We start from the raw sequence: 20,298 nt of genomic DNA, 5'->3' as shown, positions 1-20,298 counted from the left end.
ATACTCTGTCCTTGGTAACAGTACATGAAAAGAAGATTTCATAGCACCAGAAGGAGGGTGAAGAACTAAAACTCTTCGTTTACAAGTTGGACAGGATGCATTGGAGGTAAAGAGCGAGTATCTGAACCATCCACAGATAGTCCTGTAAGGGTGTCAGGAAAAGCACATCCCAGGAAAAGCAGCAGCAATCAACAACACTGTTTGGGGACAAACACCATCCAGCTTCCACAGGAATCGATGTCCTGCCTAGGTAGGCGAGGCTCATGAACACACATCAAACACCTTAAGTGACACTGTTTTTTTGGAATCTGAGACAAAATCCCCAAAGAGCTACAATCAGATGGGGTGAAGGCAGATCTGAGAACAACCATATGCCTGTGTCACTATAAAGGCTCCCACTTAAGCGTTATTCCAACTTGCGTGGCTATGATCGGAATACCAACTACTTCTTGGAGAAGGGGAAAATGTTTCATTCCCCTGCAACAGGGAGATGGAAAAATGGGACTGACTGCTTCCTCTTCCTTTGAAAAGGGCAGATCACAACAACTTCTTAAGAGTATATAAGGCTGAGGACAGCTCTTCTGCAGAAGCAGGAAGATCAGCTCTCAAGCTAAGCTTCCCAACTTCCCACAATTCAGCACATCTTCAATCAAAGGAATTAGATTTTAAACAATCTCCTTTTAACTCCCCCTGCTAGTGCCATTGTCATATAGCAGCAGCAGAGGATTTTTAATTACAGTACGTGCAATTAAGAAGAGAGGATAGTAAGGGCAATATAGGATACTCCTGAGGGAATTCTGGACCAAAACATTAAACATTCTGTGCCAAAAAAATAAAATTTCTGAACACTATATTCTAAAATTCTGCAAAAATCTGCATATTTTATTCATCAATAAATGAATGTGGAGGCTCCAGCATAGTAGTGGGGAGCAAAGGCCACTGGCTGCACAGCAATGGGAGATCACCCTGCTGCCCCTCACCTCCCACCGAGGGACACAGACTCAGCAGTGAGGCTGCACCTGACCCTGACACAGGCAAGGGCTGGGTCTGCCACAGAAACATCCCAGGGCCCTGCCCCTCCATGACTGGTGCACCAAGATAGTAAATGGGAGGGACAGAGTCTCACACTTGCCCAGCTGTGGGGCAAGCAGGCTTAGCCTGGCAGGATCCAAGTGTGGAGGGGCTTAGTGTGTGTGGGGGGGGATCCAGGTGTGGGGTGAGAGAGTTGTGTGTGTGGAGGCAATCTGGGTCTGGGCAACTCAGTGAGGGGTCTGGGGGGGGGATTTGGACGTACAGGGGCTTGTTGGGGTGTTCTGAGTGCAGGGGGAATGGGAGTCTGCAGGGGGTCCAAGTGAAGGTGGTTGGGGCTCAGCAGAGGGGTGTTTGGGTGTGGGGCTCAGGTGGGGTCTGCATGTGAGGGGGCTCAGCAGGGATGTCTGGGTGCTGGGGGGAGTGGAGGTCTGGGTGCAGCTGGTTGGGGCTCAGTGGGGTTGGGATGCAGGGGGATCATCTGGGTGGTGGGGCTTGTTGGGGTGAGCTCAATAGGGGGTGGTCTGGGTGCAGGGCAGGGGCTCAGCAGAGCTCTGGATGCAAGTGGTAGTGGAGATTGGTGGGGGTTGAGTCCAGTGCGGGGGGGGGAGGAGTCTCGGTGTGAGGGGGGGTCCAGACACAGGGATTTGGTGGACAGGGGAGCACCTCCCTGAACAGTAATCCCTCCTCCTGTGGCTGAAAATGGGGGCAGGAAGCGGGAGGGGGTGGGGGGTAGGGTAACTTCCTGCAGCCAGGGAGGTTTCAGGGGGTGGGTCTGACTCAGCCCAGTCTGCTCCTTGCAGGGGAAGACGAAGTCCTATCTTCCTCTGCCCCCAGCCCAGCCAGGACTAACAGCTGAGCCCAGCGCAGGGTAGGAGCCAGCAGCTGGGATATCCCCAGCCCCACTTCCCTCCTGTGGTGATTTACCTCTCTGAGGGCTGCTCTGCGGGCCTGAAATGACACACTCACGCTGCTGAGGAGGGGTGCGTGACTGCTCTTGAGGCTTCCCTTTGCTTCCCCATCTTTTTCTGCGAGGAAGCAAAGAAATCTGCGGGGGACATTAATTCTGCACATGCCCAGTGGCACAGACTTCCCCAAAAGTAATAGGTTCTCTTGAAACCTGAACACCTCAAAGCACACTACGGTACATTTAGTAGTCAGTAGCAGGTTTCACATTGCCAGATAGTTCGCAGCAAGCTAGTGTTCTGTAAATTCACATTCTGGCTTGCTATGCAGTAACTCACCAGATAGACAAGCTCCGAGACAAATTTAAAATTTAATAGTCCAGTATTGCTCCAGAATTGACACTTACTTTTAAAGAACTGAGCAAAGAGGAGACCATCACATCTTTGATAATTAGCAACTAGGAAAGGAAGTTAAAATTGATTTAGGTGTTATATATGTGAAAACTTTCCAATTTCAGCAGCATGAGCCATTTTTTAAACAGACTTGTCCTTTCCTGACTGTAACCTTCCCAAGTTTGAGTTGATCTCTCTCTATTTTTATCTACTGTTACCCAGTTTTGTTCTGCAATTACTCGATTTTTCTGCCTTTCAAGCAGAAAAGAATGGCTGGAGAATTTTCCACTGTGTAAAGAACCATTTATCTGGCAGGTGAATCTTGCCCATATGCTCAGGGTTTAGCTGATCACCCTATTTGGGGTCGGGAAGGAATTTTCCTCCAGGGCAGATTGGAAGAGGCCCTGGAGGTTTTTCGCCCTCCTCTGTAGCATGGGGCACGGGTCACTTGCTGGAGGATTCTCTGCTCCTTGAAGTCTTTAAATCACAACTTGAGGACTTCAATAGCTCAGACATAGGTGAGAGGTTTTTCGCAGGAGTGGGTGGGTGAGATTATGTGGCCTGCGTTGTGCAGGAGGTCAGATTAGATTATCATAATGGTCCCTTCTGACCTTAGTGTCTATGAATCTATTTGATGACTAGTTGAATGGAAATAGAAGTTTAACTACTATACAACCGCTAGTGATCAACTTTCAGAATCAGATAATCATGTTTATTTTTATAGCTAGATTTTCACTCTCAAATCCAATTTTTCACTTGTAGGAAAACTGGAGTAGCACCTAGAGATTGCTACCCTGCAGAGACTTCAGCCCTAAATCCTAAAGAAGAATCTCATCTTCTCTGACACAAATTAAGAATAAAATTAGAACAGATCTCATCACAAAATGAAAACTATTAACTAGTCTTCTTGGAAGATGACTACCAAGAGGAAATAAGATAATTAAGAAAAAAATCTTCCTTGTGTCAATTCCATCAAATCCTCTCGCTCTGTGCTCTGTTCAATGCCATATTTTATTTCACATCATACCTTAACATCTTCCTTTATGATATCCCTCCACTTCTTCCTGGGTTGGCCTGTCATCTTTTTCCTTCAGTCTTGTTCTGTTCCTTACCCACATAGTTGTCAGAATTGCTTTTTACATAGTTGTCAGAATTGCTTTTTACATGACAAAGCCACATGAGCCTGCACTCCCTCATTTTTTTGTTTATGGGCGTTAACTTTGAGTACTTCTCTTAACACACACATTCCTCACGTGTTCTTGGTTACGCCACTCATCTCTCAACCTTGACATTTCTGTGGAACAGATTGTTTACTCATGTTTCTTTGTTGCCCAACACTCAGGGCCATACATTAAAACTAGAAGTTTTATAGACTTTCCCTTTCAATCTTACTGGTTTCATCCTGTAACATATTACACCACTTATAGCGCTCCATTTGAGCCAGGCATTTATTATCTTAGCTCTAATTTTATCCTTCATTTCCCCAGATTCTGGAGCCCACACACTTGAAACTTTGCATTTTTGGTATTGTATGCCCATCTAGTTTCAGGGATAATTCTTCAGTGCTCACATCCTCAAGAAAAAAGTATTATATATTTCTCCAGAATTAACCAGAGCAACAGAAAAAACATGTTACAAGAGAAGAAAGGGGATGTGATTATTGAAATGTTCCTGAAACATCACATTAGTCTTGTGGATGACAGGATTTCTATTCTTTAACTCTGGGCTCAATTTTTAAACTGAAAATAAGATAATGTACATGCAAACGATAAACAGATTAAAGTTACAAAATATATATCAGTGCAGCTGATACTGTTCAATTCTCATTGGAAACAGAGTAATACCCTAAGTCAAATTCTACTAGAAAAGAGTATTTACACTGAAGAATCTTAGCCCTGGTCTACACTAGGACTTTAGGTCGAATTTAGCAGCATTAAATCGATGTAAACCTGCACCCGTCCACACGATGAAGCCCTTTATTTCAACTTAAAGGGCTCTTAAAATCGATTTCCTTACTCCACCCCTGACAAGTGGATTAGCGTTTAAATCGGCCTTGCTGGCTCGGATTTGGGGTACTGTGGACACAATTCAACGGTATTGGCCTCTGGGAGCTATCCCAGAGTGCTCCGTTGTGACCACTCTGGACAGCACTCAACTCAGGTGCACGATTGTTTGCCGTTGCTCTGACGCAGGGAGGGGCGACTGAGGACACGGCTTACAGGGTTGGCTTCAGGGAGCTAAAATCAACAAAGGGGGTGGCTTTACATCAAGGAGTATTTCAGGCAGGACTTCACAGAGGGTTCCAATAAGAAATGGTGCACCTAAGTTATTGTTCTTATTGGAACAAGGAGGTTAGCCTGGCCTCTGATTGATACATGGCTAGATTTACCTCGCTGCACCTTCTCTGTGAGTGACTGCAGTGTGACCTAGAGGAATGAGTCCCCTAGACAGGGGAGGGGGGGAAGCAAATGAGTACAAAACAAATCTGGTCTATTTCCTGTTTTGATCCACTCCATCTATCTTTTAGATCTTTGGCTGGCAGCAGACGGTGCAGAAGGACTGCATGCCATCCACATCTCATGGCTGCCTGGCAGAAGATGGTACAGTACGACTGCTAGCCATCCTCATCTCATGCCTGCCCAGCAGAAGATGGTACAATACGACTGCTAGCAATCCGTATCGCCTGCCTGCTCACCATAAGACGGTTCAATAGGACTGACTGCAGGACTAAAGAGAATGACCAGGTCAAGTCACTCCAAATTTAGTCCCTGCGCCCATGTGTGCCCAGGCGCTCCCAGCCGACGTGGCCAGGAGCACCTCGGACACGACGAGGACAGCTACCAGTCGTATTGCACCGTCTGCTGCCAGAAGGCAATGGGTTGCTGCTACTGTGTAGCAATGCTGTACCGTGTCTGCCAGCACCCAGGAGACATACGGTGATGGTTACCTGAGCAGGCTCCATGCTTGCCGTGGTATGGCGTCTGCACAGGTAATTCAGGAAAAAAGGCGCAAAACGATTGTCTGCCCTTGCTTTCACGGAGGGAGGGAGGGAAGAGGGGGGCCTGACGATATGTACCCAGAACCACCCGCGACAATGTTTTGCCCCATCAGGCATTGGAATCTCAACCCAGAATTCCAATGGGCAGCGGAGACTGCGGGAACTGTGGGATAGCTATCCAAAGTGCAACGCTCCGGAAGTCGACTCTAGCCTCGGTACTGTGGAAGCACTCCGCCGAGTTAATGCACTTAGAGCATTTTCTGTGGGGACACACACACTCGAATATATAAAACCGATTTCTAAAAAAACGACTTCTATAAATTCGACCTTATTCCGTAGTGTAGACATACCCTTAGGAACTCTAATTCTGAAAATCAGGGGAAAACAGCTCCAGGGTGCACTTTTTGGGGGTGAGTTGCAGCAAGTCTTCCAATACCAAGTAATGACAATCATCCAAGATTTTACTCTTCAATTAAAATATCCCATATATACTTATTTCAGAGAACATTGTATTAAATGTACTTTACCAACACATGATTATATTTAATAGATCAGGGTTATCATATTAAAATAATTACATTCAAATTACATAGAAAAGCATTCTGGTTTTGCTAACCTCTTTAGTATTCATCTAGAATTGCTATAGCTAAGATCTTTACTCAATTTGTTCCCAAACAACTTTAGAAGCACTAATCATCATACATCTTTTCTTTTTCATGTCTCTTACTTTCAGCTTCTTTTTATTTGTATCAGCAATTTCCAAAATCTGTTGCTCATAAAAATTCACAATGCGAGTAGAATCAACCAATTATTCTGACTGATTTTCTCCACTCTTAAACTTCTGTTTTACATCCTGATCTGGTCTACAAATATCCATTTAAGTTTGCATATTTAAAACCCTAACTCAGTTTTCCTACTAAAATATAATTTATTCTTTTACAAAAATCTTTTATTTGGTGTCCCAGGAAAAGTTTTTATGTTCCAAATTCGCTAAGCTTAAGTGTTTAAAATTACTTAAAATCCTACTTTGTATTGTTACTCTTTTGCACTCAGCCTAGCAGTCCTCTGAAATGCCTACTCCAAATTACATACTTACCATGATACCACCATTTTGTTTTCTTTGGATTTTTGTTACATGTTCTTACATAAAATGAATTATCTGGAGGTCGCCTCTGCAATAGAAAAAAAACCTAAAAATAATCAAATAATCAATATATCACTTACAGTATATTATCTATTTAAATAAACTTTTACATTCAAAAAATAAATGCCATACATTTTGTAAAATGTGTTAAAAGTAGGACTAGGCCCTGTCTACACTGATCAGGAAAGTCACTTTAGCACCCTTTTAAGCAAGAACTTTAAGCAGAGATACCCAGACAGAGCAAAAAAGTTTGCAAATTTTTCAGAACGTTTGGACAAAGAAAACTAATTATTCACTCTTATTTGCAAAAGCAAATGTAACTAAAACCACTATCAAACTAAAATACTTCTGAAGTTTGGCTTCAATGTGTCACAAGTATAGTTTTGAATCCCAGTCTATATGAAGTTTCTCATAGCTTGGTGAGATTGACCAGATGGACTTGGGTTACACCTTCACTCACGAAGATCTGCAGCCTATCAATAGCCTAATGAGTAGTGCACTTCTCTGAAAAAAGTCACGGGGTGGTCACAGTGAAAAGGGAAGAGTCACAGAAATAATAAATAGTTATAAGCATTGTTTTGTACCCCAATAATATATATTTTCCTGCAAATAATCAGAACTGAAATTGTGATGTGGTGAGAATAGACATCTGGCAAAACAGCATCATTCCAGAACTGACTGCTGTAAAACAAATCTTACTCTGAAAAATTTTTATGTAAAAAAATTGAGCCTCAGTGGATCTGCTCCATGTGCCATATCTGCTTACTTTAGAGACAAAAATTTACTGTCAGCTGTGTGGGCTCTTCTGTGCTAAGAAAACAAACTGGAAAAATGAAGGATGAGAAAAAATAACCTATTAATGTATCCTACTTCAATTAATTTGGTTCTTTACAAATAGAAAATTGTTTCCTCCTACAAAATCTTTATAACAAGTCAACATCTGCACTACTCAAAACATTTCAGTGTTTTAAGTTATGGTATACTTTATTATATTAGAAAAAAGGTAATATTATTCAAGTGTGAGAAATATAGACTTTGGAAAAAATAGAAAACTTGCAGCTTTCATTTATTTTACTCTGAGTGCATTATAAAAAAAAACAAACATACCTTTTCTTTGCAGCTGGAAAGCATGCTAATAATGCTAAGACAAACTGATTGCACTGAGAGAGCGGGGGACCAGTCTTCTGTTAGAATGGATAAACAGATATGACCATTGCTATAAACATGAGGATGAACAGGAATATTGTCACCAGTAAACATGACCTAAAAAAGAATAAAATACGGTTAGCATTTGTTAACATTTAAATGAGAAACAGACGTTCTTGTGTCTTCTGGAAACAGTAATGCCTTATATTCAAAAGCCAGATTGTGCCATCTGTTCTTACCCTGAGAAGTATCTTACTCTGTTTGTAGTTCCATTGATTTCAGCAAGACTTTTTGCTGAGTAAGGTACTAATTAACATAAGGATGGCAGAATCTGGTCCAAAATGACTTGTACTTATGACAGAAAGAACTAGTGTGAAGAACTGAAAGGTTAAACGTAATCACTACTTATAAAGAGCAGTGCAGCACAGAAACGTGCAAAGACAGCTTCTCTAAATTATAGCGATATAAAGATATCACAAAGCTTTCATGAAAATTTTTTCAGTCTTAAAGCCTCATCTTATTCTTCTATAGAGAAAGGACTATGGACTGGCTACCCACCACACTGTTTCAGTGGTTCCATAATCTACAACATTATTCAACTGGAAATACCACGAGATGCATAAATGAGTAAGTCTCCTAACAACAAATACAATAGAAATGTAAGTTCTGGGAAACTGATTTTCCCAGCAGAAAAAAAAACCTTGGTAATTAATGCTACAGACTAACAAAAAGTTGTGATTTATAAAACCACAGAATGCTGCCACATATGAAATATATAATTTTAGATTATACTCTATCTGAAGGACAATTCTGAGGTGGACAAAATAACACAAGAAAAAAAGTGTTCAGAAATAGACAGGAATCAAATTAGAGTCACGTTGCCATGGTCAAAACAAGGAAAGAAGAGTGATCGTGGCAACTACTGCCCGTAAGTCAACCTTCTATCACTAATCAAATATAAAATTGACCCAGAATTCAAAGACGGGACAAGGGAAGTGGAGGGAAAGAAGCACCCTCAGCAGCCAGCATTACTCAACTCTTCATCCAATCCCCTCACCCAACCATCAACAACTTCCCACAGTATTCACCCATCACCAGATGATGTAATAACTCCCTTTTATCTATATATTTTTATGGCCTACTGTGTGAGAGCTTCCCAAATATTTTATGGATACATTCTCACAACATCCCATAAGGTAGGGAAGCATCCTCATCACCAGTTTATAGATGGGGAACTGATACAGAAAAATTAAACAACCTGCGCAATGTCACCTAGGACCTCCCTGTTACAGGAAATAAAGTCAGATCTTCTGAGTTCCAGCCCAGTGCCTTAACCACAAGACCACCCTCCTCACTTCACTTTGCACTTTTATACTGCTATTACTGGTATTCCTAAAATACTGAAGGTTTTATTTTTTCAGACATCCAGCAATATATTTCTTTTTCAAACTAATGTCTCTCCATTCAAAAAATAAAACCTATGCACAACTCAGTAAGCAAATGCATGCACACTATGAGACAACATACATTTGAGACAGAAAACAACTTAGTGCTTAAGTGACAGAAGTTTAAACTGTTATTTTACACTATATATGCACTTTTTTTTTTAATCAAGGTGTTAAATTATACAAGACGCACTTATTATATGGCAGAATTTTTATTAAGGGAGTTCTGGCTATCTTCAACAGTCAAGCATCCCTTACTTAAATACTTAATTGTTTTCTGTACTAACCAGTGTACATGTATTGGTCTGTTTACTGTTTTACAATAAGTTGCACACAGCCACACACACACTTTGGGTAATGAGTACAAAGAGGACCTACTTGGAACCAAATGAAAGTGGCTACCCTCTTGTGGATCACCTATGAGTACTTCACTGCAAACCTGATGGGTGCAGATGTGCAGGTGCCAGTTTGTTCCTTAAAACCTAAGACTGAAAAGTCAGCATTCTAGTTTTTACCACAATACCTAAACATATCTTTGTGGTTAAGCTTTTCGTATGGCTTTTTGAATGAGTTGCAATAAATATGTCTCCATAGAAATCACCACAATTCGTACTAATTCACAAACTCAGAACTTTCAGCTGAGAGGTCAAAACTGAATGGACATGAAGACTAAAAGTACTCTCGCTCCTGGCTTTTCCTCCTTTTTTCAGGGGGTAGAGAGAGGGTTTTCTGCCTACCCACCTTCCCCTTGAAAGCCACACTTTGTAACCTTCCCTCTGGTTGTGGAGGGTGAATGTAGCTCAGCATTGAAATTGCTCCTTTAGTTGGTTTGATGTCACTAGAGATTAACATAGCAACCTTTCCAACAGGACAGTGTACTTCCTCTGCAGCTCCTGCTGCTGATTCAAGAAAAAATGAACCAAGTTTGTTCCTTAACTCATGTAGTACCAACAGATTATCAAGCTTCTCCTACCATGCCACAACACCTATGTTTGTGCTCCCCTGCCACAATCACAGCTGTGGTCCTACCTACAGTACTTCCCTAGCAGTACCGACAGGAGCAGCAGAGAAACTGCAAGGAAAGTGACATTAAGGAGCAGCACCGGGGTTTGGAGGCAAGAATAGAGGAAAAAAGAAGTTTATCATCCACTCTATATCTACATTCCAAAAGCAGAGAAACACTGCCCCTGTGTTGCTCTTTCATTGGTCAGAAAAAATCCCCAAGAGGATTCAAGTGACACTCAGAAATGTCAGATTTACTCTGTTCTTCCTAGGAGAACAAGTGGACATATTTCTCTACTGCAGAAACATGTTTAAAAGAGGTGGCAACTGCACAATTGAGTGTACAATTGAAACCCATGTAACTAACACAGAACCTTAAAATTACGAGAAGTGTGGACAATGCATATTCAGCATATACCATGCAGTTATAATCTAAAAAAATGGGAGGTAAGCGGGAGGGAGAGAGAAACTAATTACCTGAGGAGAATCAAAGGGATATCGACTACTGAACTTAAATAGAAGCTGAAATTTCTCCCCTTCATATAATGTACCTGGAGCACCTTCCATATCTACGATCCACCTAAAAAACAGACAAATCTTTAGTAATATAATCCAGCAATTTAAAATAAAATATAAAAGAATAACGGAATGAACTACCTATTATGGCACCACTACTGAACTATGCTTCGGTATCACAATGACCATGAAAGCAAAAGTAAATACAAATGGAAATTAACACCAAACCTCCGTATGTGAGAAACAAGTTTGGTATTTTATAATACTCAATCTTTGTTATAGTGTTGTAGATTATACAAGCAGCAATGCCTAAGGAAATAAATACAAAATGTGTTTCCCTATAAAATGCCTATTTGTACTCACAAGAGAAGTAAAGCCCAAGTTGAAAGACTGGTAATATGTCCACCCCCCAGTCTCATTACCAAGTCTACAACTTGTGTGATGATTATTTCTATCCCCTTCCACAGATGAAAGCAGACTCCCTTTCCATTTTATTTTACTTTTTTGCCAGGGAAATTTAAGAATAATAGAAATGTCACAAATAACATGCAGTTTACTAATATTAAATCAGAATCAAAAGGGCCATGCTCCTTTCCCTGACTCACATCTGCAAAAATGTCACTTATGATGCTATATAGAACTTAGCAACAAAGAGAATGTGAAGGTTAGCAAGACAATAGCACACTACAAAAGTGGTAACTGATTTGCAAACTAATCTACTTCAATCACTGAGCTCCTCTTTAAAGGTTGTGCAATAATAAAAGAAACTGATAGGCCAAAAAGGTACCTGTAAAATATATATAATCAGTAACTTAAAGGGAAAAACTGTCTAAAAGGCAGGAAATGCATAGTTAAAGTCCAACTATTTTGAAAAGTAACTAAAAATGGTGTCAGAGGGTTGCATGTCTATATTGTCTCAATTATACATGTCAGATATGCTCCAAGTTTTATCAACATTCCCTTATGATGATCTACATATCTCACTTATGACTTTGCTGCTTAATGTAATGGACACCCCACATTGATGCGAATAAAACCTTTCTAGTGTACACATTTTTTTCAGACATACAGATACAATGGCAAATAAAAGCATATACCAGCTTATATGTTATTTCTGAAAAAACACAAAAATATTCAGATCAAACCATCACTCTCCATAATTAGTTTCCTGAAAGAGTCTGAAGATTTGCTCTTGGTTCCCATCATCTTACCCTCAAGCTATTTTAATATTCATATAGACCACTCATCCACACTTGCTGTAGTTCAATATCTTACTCTCCTCTATTCTTTTAACCCATTGCCACATGCTACAAGGGCCATACAGAACATGGACCTTTCTCTGGATCATACAATAACCATGTGACATTTCAATAAATCACAATATTTTATTTCCTTCTGCTTCAGTTTCCCCCGCATCATGATTTAATGTCAAAATCTACCTTGATGGCAGTGACTGAGGTATTTAGAAGTGAAAGGTATAGTTTGCTTATAGTCTTTTCCCCATTCCTGTTGATGTCAAAGCATGGACTGATCTCTCATCACCTTCTCTGCAGTTTTAGATAAAACTGAATGCTTAGCATCCCTTCAGATTTTGCTCTCCTGAGTTCAGAATTGTTTGGGCACACCGAACAGACAAAGGAAATCCAAATGAGAGATTGTTGACTAAGAGGGATACCCACTTGATTTAATGCAAAATGTAGATAATGTCGAACTACTTTAGACTAATACTTTTGATCTAGAATGGTTTGCCAGAATTTAATTCTGTTCTGTCAGATAATGCATAGGCACATTTAGGCTGATTTTTAAAAAATTCCAGACAAAAAAGTTTTTTATTCTATAAAAAAAAAAAAAGTGCAAGCATCATTGACCCAGACAGTGAAATGTATCGTACTGTAGATTATAACCCAGTTTATCAGTTACTAGTGAACATATTAAACAGTGTACTTGTGAACCATATCACTTTTTTTATATCCATGGATCAACAGGAGCAATTATTACTCTAGAAAAAATAATATTTCACTTGTCTATAATTTGAGCTAATGTAGAAAATATGAAAAGTATTTACACACTCACTGTGTAATTGAATTTTGAACACTCTTTTCATTTAAAGTCATTCCTGGAGGTGGGTCATTCTGCAAAGCCAACAGTTCTTTTTGTAGTCTCTTCTAAAAAGAATATAAATAGGATTTGAAATATTGCATAAACTATATATTACAATAAAGCTAATTAATTTACAGTACATTTTGCTGTTTAATAAAAGCAAAACAATAAGCTCTTTTTGCCAACTATCTTCTGAAAACTTGAAGTACAGAAAATGTGCCTCAGGAAGAAGAAAGGGAGCTAGCTTCCTGCCACAAAAATTAAACAATCTATTATAATTGGTTAGATTCAGAGAAAAGTCATAAGCCTCAAACTCAATCATGTTCTCGTTTATATAAATTCCAATTATATTTACAATATATTATTGGCAACTGTCAATCCAAACTGGATTATGGTATACGCATAAAAGGCCTAATTAGGTGCCAGATGAATCCGCTTATGGCTGACAAACCCAATTTGAGAGTGAAACAGCTTGTTAAATATATTTACAATATATCAGAACAGTTCTTAAGTTAAAGCAAGAGAAGCAGATAACATAATGATACTTAGCAAAGACTTTGACACCTCCATAGTAAGAGCAATCATGGCTCCTTACTTAAGGTGGAATACCATTTTGCACTTAAAGCCGTGATTCAGACCGGTGTATAAAAATGCAGCACGGCCTCCCAAGTTTAAAGCACTGAACAGAGAATGAATTCTGCAAATTTAGAAGAACATCTATTAGTTTGAGTTAAAAGTGAAAAAATGGGTTCTTTAAGAAGTTTGGCATCTGCATCAGTCTTTTCTTCACCCTAATGAGCCTAACAGAATAACGTTCTTCAAATATTCCAGAGATATAAACTAAAATCTTGTGCATAGGTCAAATGTAAAGCAATTAGGTCAAAATTAAGCTATTAACTATAAACATGGGGAAATAGTTTTACTTTGTGTAATGACCTATCCGCTCCCAGTCTCTATTCAAGCCTAAGTTAATTATATCCAGTTTGCAAATTAATTCCAATTCAGCAGTCTCTCATTGGAGTCCGTTTTTGAAGTTTTTTTTGTTGAAGTATTGCCACTTTTAGGTCTGTAATTGAGTGACCAGAGAGATTGAAGTGTTCTCCAACTGGTTTTTGAATGTTCTAATTCTTGACGTCTGATTTGTGTCCAACTATTCTTTTACGTAGAGACTGTCCAGTTTGACCAATGTACATGGCAGAGGGGCATTGCTGGCACATGATGGCGTACATCACATTGGTAGATGTGCAGGTGAACGAGTCTCTGATAGTGTGGCTGATGTGATTAGGCCCTACAACCTATCCTGAAGGACGACCCATCACTCTCACAGATCTTGGGAGACAGGCCAATCCTTGCTTACAGACAGCCCCCCAGCCTGAAGCAAATACTCACCAGCAACCACACACCACACAACAGAAGCACTAACCCAGGAACCTATCCTTGCAACAAAGCCTGTTGCCAACCGTGTCCACATTTCTATTCAGGGGACACCATCATAGTGTGGCTGATGTGATTAGGCCGTATGATGGTGTCCCCTGAATAGAAATGTGGACACGGTTGGCAACAGGCTTTGTTGCAAGGATAGGTTCCTGGGTTAGTGCTTCTGTTGTGTGGTTGCTGGTGAGTATTTGCTTCAGGCTGGGGGGCTGTCTGTAAGCAAGGATTGGCCTGTCTCCCAAGATCTGTGAGAGTGATGGGTCGTCCTTCAGGATAGGTTGTAGGGCCTAATCACATCAGCCACACTATCAGAGACTCGTTCACCTGCACATCTACCAATGTGATGTACGCCATCATGTGCCAGCAATGCCCCTCTGCCATGTACATTGGCCAAACTGGACAGTTTCTACGTAAAAGAATAAATGGACACAAATCAGATGTCAAGAATTATAACATTCATAAACCAGTCGGAGAACACTTCAATCTCTCTGGTCACTCGATTTCTGATCTCAGAGTGAGTATCATTCAACAAAAAAACTTTGAAAACAGACTCCAACGAGAGACTGCTGAATTGGAATTAATTTGCAAATTGGATACAATTAACTTAGCTTTGAATAGAGACTGGGAGTGGTTGAGTCATTATACTAAGTGAAAAGAAAAGGAGTACTTGTGGCACCTTAGAGACTAACAAATTTATTTGAGCATAAGCTTTCGTGAGCTACAGCTCACTTCATCGGATGCAGTATGCAGTGAAGTGAGCTGTAGCTCACGAAAGCTTATGCTCAAATAAATTTGTTAGTCTCTAAGGTGCCACAAGTACTCCTTTTCTTTTTGCGAATACAGACTAATACGGCTGCTACTCTGAAACCTATAACAACCCCCTTGCAGAACCTGTGTGTGTGTGTGTATGAATGAACGTGTGAATAAATATGAAATTGAATGGAATGTTATAGCTATAACTAACTGCTTATTATGATTCTTTCTGTATTCACAATAAATGTGGTATTTTGCCTTTTCCCCTTTAATAAGATCCTGCTCGTTTTTATTTATTGGTATAACTTAGTGATACGTTGCTTTAGTCAGATCCGATGAATTTCCTATTTTATCTATAAGATTCTATCTGTACCTGAGGTAAATGGTGCTAATAAACTTCTGATTATAAAGGCGTTTTTGCCTGAGTCGAGCACTCAGTTGTTCCAAATAATCTGAGAATTGGCCCACAAATTGTCAGCCTGCACAAAGATTTTCTTGAAAATATATTAAACAGTAAAGCCACTTTTTTTGGTAGCTCCAAACCAACCATTTAAAAAATCTCAGCACTTTATTATTATTATTTACAGCAGAACAGTCAGTGATTTTTCTCTCTGTGTCTTAAAAGAAATCACATCAATGTTAGTAGGCCCAAAATCTGACTTAGCTTTCAGATCACCTTCTCTGCATATAAAAGACCTTGTAATATGTTTTGTCACACCCCCCTCCCCCAGAAAAATCCAATAAAATCCATTTTAAATTATTGCACATTACTAATTTCATAGTCTACCCCTCCAACCACCACTCCTTTATTGCTTTCTGTCTATAAATTCCACCCTTATCCCTTGGTTAAACATGCTGTTTCAAAGAATTTAATTTCGACCCAGACTACATTAGGTCTCAAGGTGAATAAAATCCTGGGTTTTTTTTAATATTTTCATTTTGTTTTTTCTTAATTTAAATTTACTCTTTTTCATTTACACATCACTAGTTTTTTTTACTTTCTTCAAATTTTATAATCTTAGGCCTGGTCTACACTAAAATATTAGATAGACCTAGCTCAGGGCTGTGAAAAATTTTGCGCTCTGTGTGATGTAGTTGGGTCGACCTAACCCTCACCACAGATGCAGTTAAGTTGATGGAAGAATTCTTTGTTGACCTAGCTACCGCCTCTCTGAGAGGCGGATTAACTACACTAGAGGGTCTCAAACTTCATTGTACCGTGACCCCTTCTGACAACAAAAATTACTACACAACCCCAAGGGGTGGTGGTGGAGGGGGCAGAGCTGGATCGAGCTTTTTTGCCACCCCAAGAACAAACAAAACAAACAAACAACCAAAGCAAACCGCCGCCCAGACTGCCAAAGCAAAAAAAAAGAAGGGAAAAAAAATGGTGGCCAGAGAGCCGCCAAAGCGCTGCCCCAAGATTAACTGAAATGCCGCCCCTTCACATGGGCCGCCACAGGCACGTGCTTCCTTAGCTGGTGCCTGGAGCTGGCCCTGGGAGGGGGAGACAAAGCCTGAGCCAGCCCCAGGCACAAAAGGGGTGGGGGAATTTTCATCTAACAAATTTCACACCTAATCCTCATCTATTCTGCAAAAGGCAAGTCCAGGGCCTCATTAATATCCCTACTGTAAGAATGCCACAAACTCTGACACAGAAATGGTAAGGAAACACACCATGCTATTTTGAACTTCCACAGCTCAAGAAAGCTAAACCAGGCTCAACCAGGCTCTCTCTCTCTACCAGAGTTTTCAGTTTAAAGTCAATAAAACTTGTGCTCCTAAGTAACTTGGGTACATAAATATGCTCTTTAGGTACACCTCTATCCTGATATAATGCGGTCCGATATAATGCGGTCCAATATAATGCGACATTCATAACTTTCAAATAACTTCAAATTCAAATAATTTCAAACAACAGGGGGCGGAGCAGAGCTGTGGCTGGGGTCAGAGCTGGGATGGGGCCCAAGTGGACCTGGGTGGCACTTCCTCACCACCCGCACATAGGGGTGACCTGGGCCCTGCCGCACACCCCCACAGGACAGCATGCCCCAGAATTTGGGGACCACTGATGTAGTATAATTAAATATAGGATCATTTCTTGAATAAGGAATGTCTAATACATTGTTATATTATATACAACAGCAACTACATCAAGATATCTTACTATAACCAAATAAAACCTCAATAAGTTTGTGGATCAGAGTTATTTTAAAATTTAAACAAGTCCCCTGATAATCAGGTCCCAAATAAAAATAGTGGACAACCTACTGCAGCGAGAACTAGATTTAATACTTAACGTGATTTTTAGAATCAGACACTGGAGATCAAAAATGTCACATAACCTATTCTCACGTACTTGTTCCAGTCTAGTTTTAAAGATGACCTAAAAAGGGTTTTTTTTAAAAAACTTTCTAGAGAATCTTCATCATTAAAGGGACCTGAAAGGTTTGTGGGAGGGTTTTGGTTTTGCTTAAAGGTTTTTCTCCTGCTCGTTTTGTACCTCAGAAGGAATGAGGAATAACAATTCTGATCTTCCCTTGTTTGCTGCAGGTACTGAAGGCCTCAAAATCTATATTATCAACTTTCACACTTTAACTGGAGTAACTGGGCTGTTCAATATTTACCAAAGACTTCCTCTAGCCAATATATTAGTCATTAAAGTTAAACAGATATCAACAAAACACAAAGTATTTTAGCCAGTTTAAAGATCCCTTCTGTTCTTAATTGTTTAACATTCACTCTAAATCAAAAGCTTCTCTTCCATTTTGTAGACTTTTCATTAAATAACTGAACAGAATCTCTCAACTTCAAGAAAACGTTACAAAAATGTGCTCTAAAAATGTGTTTTAAAAGGCTTCATAATTAGTAAGATGGAAACAAAAACAATGCTTCACTAGCTCCCTGGATTCCCTGATCAAAAGGCCTAGGGAAATAAGGGATCCCTTAGACACTATCAGTAAGTTTAACAGATACCCTCGAGATTAACATCTATAATATAAAAACAAGCACTAAATTAGACTTTCCCACTGCCATATTTTCCAAGAAACAGACACTAGCTAAAACATTATTATTAATACTAGATAGCACTTTGGATCTGTGGATCTCAAAGTGCTTTACAAAGGCAGCAGTCATCTCCCTTTTCCAGACAGGCAAACTGAAAAACAAGTGTGCTCTTGTGCAGATTATTTCACAACACAGACCAGTGGCAAATACATGAACAGAACCCTGGTCTCCCAAGCCCCAGGTTGTATCTCCTTAAAGCTTCACAACAGTCTCTTTTACATAGTGTTTATACCTCTCTACAGACTTTTTTTTTTTTTTTAATAGAAACTTTTGGGGACATAATAATTTGTAATTAGTCAAAACTAAGCTGCAGAAAGTATTCTGAAGGTTAAATAAAGACCAAACTGCAAAAAATAATCTGGCATATAGATTCTTACAGAAAAAGGAGACAAAAGATCTATTAGCCCATCTTCCTGATAAATTGGGATTGTCTGGTACTGTATGTTCTCACGTGCTTTATCCAGTCTTGTTTTAAATAACTCATAAAACTGGACTTCCATTACTTTCTTGGGAGACCATTCCAGAGTCTAATACATTTCACTCACATAATTCCTAGCTTTATTATTATTTTTTCACTTATTCATATTACTCCAAGTTATAAACCCTGAAGCTGGGTATCAGCACAGCCATATGTGTTTTGCTCCAGTTGGTACATCTTCTCTGTGGGCTGTCTGAGTGGTAGTGTAGAAGCACCACTATAGTTAAAGTTACCTCATGACATTTGCTGAAAAGTCAATGTTTCTAGGTCCTCTAAAAACATGCTTAGTTGGATCTTTTTGAAATTTTGTGTCTCTCTGGAGGGTCAAGAGTCAGTGACCCAAATTTGGAGTCATTTGATCCAGGAGTTCCAGAGATATCAGTCCCCTCAAAAACAGCCATTTTAGAAAAAGTTTCTGGGTGTTTTTGTTTTTTTTTGCCCAGCACTGGAGACCAAACTATTACTGAGCTATGAGTCAAAATGGTTTCAACCTGTGAAATTTTACCCAAGGTAGTGCATGGCACTCACTAAATTTTGGAGGGACCCAATTTGAGAACAGTAGTTAAGAAAGTGTCTATTTTTACACTGTGCATGCACCAATACAGAAGAACAGCTAGCGCAGGGGTCTCAAACTCACAGCCCGCGGGCCATCTGCCACCCGCGAACATCCCCAATGTGGCCTGCGGGGCTCCAGCAGTTTTGGAGCCGGGTCTCTCCCTTGGCCCCACCTGCCGCCCCTGGGTGCTCACCACCCTAGGCGATTTAAAATGGCCCGGGGCCCCAGCAGCACAGCGGAGCTAAGCAGTGTCTGCTTGCTTGCTCCACATGTCTTCTGGCCTCTCCCTAGGGCTCCGGGGAGGGTTGTGCCTCCACATGCTGCCCCTGCCCCAAGCGCCCCTGCAGCCAATGGGAAGCCACCGCTCCCTGATCCCCTCCCTCCCAGAACCTGCACCCCCACCCCCTTCCCACTCCAAACTCCCTCCCAGAGCCCAACCTCTCACCCCTTCTGCACCCAAACTCTCCCCCGGAGCCTGCACCCCGATCTCCTCCCCCAGACCTCCTCCCCCACCCAAATTCCCTCCCAGAGCCTTAGGCAGGTGGGGGGCGGAGTTGTGGGGGGGGGCGGGTTCTGGGCAGCATGAGTGACATTATTGGCCCGCTGGGAGGATTTGAGAACTGGCACTGGCCCTAAGGTAAACTGAGTTTGAGACCCCTGAGCTAGAGGGTTTCCACTCCTGCCATTTTATATGCTGTAAAATTCTAATTCTTGTAAGTACTCTACATTCCAAATGGTGAATGGGAATGCCTTTGGTGTGTCTTTCAGGGTGTAGGTTAACAGTAATGATCCAAACTTGGGGTAATCTGACCAAGGGGTTCCCATGTTGCAGCGCCTCCCCTCCCACCCTCTCCCAAAAAAAACAAAAAACAAAAAACCTGTTTCCTTCTACTGCCTTGTACTGTTAAATTGAACGATACAAATGACTGGTTGAATCACAGACCTTTGGACTGTTGGGAGCTCACCCTTCAATTAACAATTAAAGATAAATTAATCACAAGTCCCACCTTAAGATAAAAGGACTTTGGGGCTATGTGGCTAAGAGACTGCCATCTATAACTCTCAAACTGTACAAATGTGGGGGTAGGTGGGGCCTGAATGTAACCAAAGTCTTTGGGAGAAAAATTAGACATGAATGGTTTTGAGAAGGAAGGGGGCGAAAGAGTGGAGGAATAGGGAGAGAAGGGTTTGGGGCTGCCGTGAGAGGAACCAGGTTATGGCAGGGGCAACAAGAGAGTTGGGGGCTCACAGCACCCTGCCAGCTCCACCAAAACACCCTAACACTATTCCATTGTAACACAGTTGTACTTTGCTCCAGGCACGGGATGAATCA

The 20,298-nt window shown here is 40.7% G+C and overlaps 1 protein-coding gene across 5 annotated transcripts in view; it reads right to left on the bottom strand.

The window, feature by feature from the left end:
- UBE2W (ubiquitin conjugating enzyme E2 W) overlaps positions 1 to 20,298 on the bottom strand; it is a 57,077-nt gene that overhangs the window by 34,700 nt on the left and 2,079 nt on the right. For 3 of the 5 annotated variants that reach the window (XM_073330847.1, XM_073330846.1, XM_073330849.1), the window contains exons 2-5: positions 12,652 to 12,743; positions 10,540 to 10,642; positions 7,577 to 7,732; positions 6,422 to 6,515 (exon numbers count right to left, since the gene is read on the bottom strand). In XM_073330847.1, coding sequence (XP_073186948.1) covers positions 6,422 to 6,515; positions 7,577 to 7,732; positions 10,540 to 10,642; positions 12,652 to 12,743 — 445 coding nt within the window. The remainder of the gene's footprint in view (positions 1 to 6,421; positions 6,516 to 7,576; positions 7,733 to 10,539; positions 10,643 to 12,651; positions 12,744 to 20,298) is intronic. The other 2 variants (XM_073330848.1, XM_073330850.1) reach the window with 1 other exon arrangement.

Source organism: Lepidochelys kempii, chromosome 2 (assembly GCF_965140265.1).
Source record: "Lepidochelys kempii isolate rLepKem1 chromosome 2, rLepKem1.hap2, whole genome shotgun sequence".
NCBI lineage: Eukaryota > Metazoa > Chordata > Testudines > Cheloniidae > Lepidochelys > Lepidochelys kempii.
This window is presented reverse-complemented; position numbering and strand designations above follow the sequence as displayed.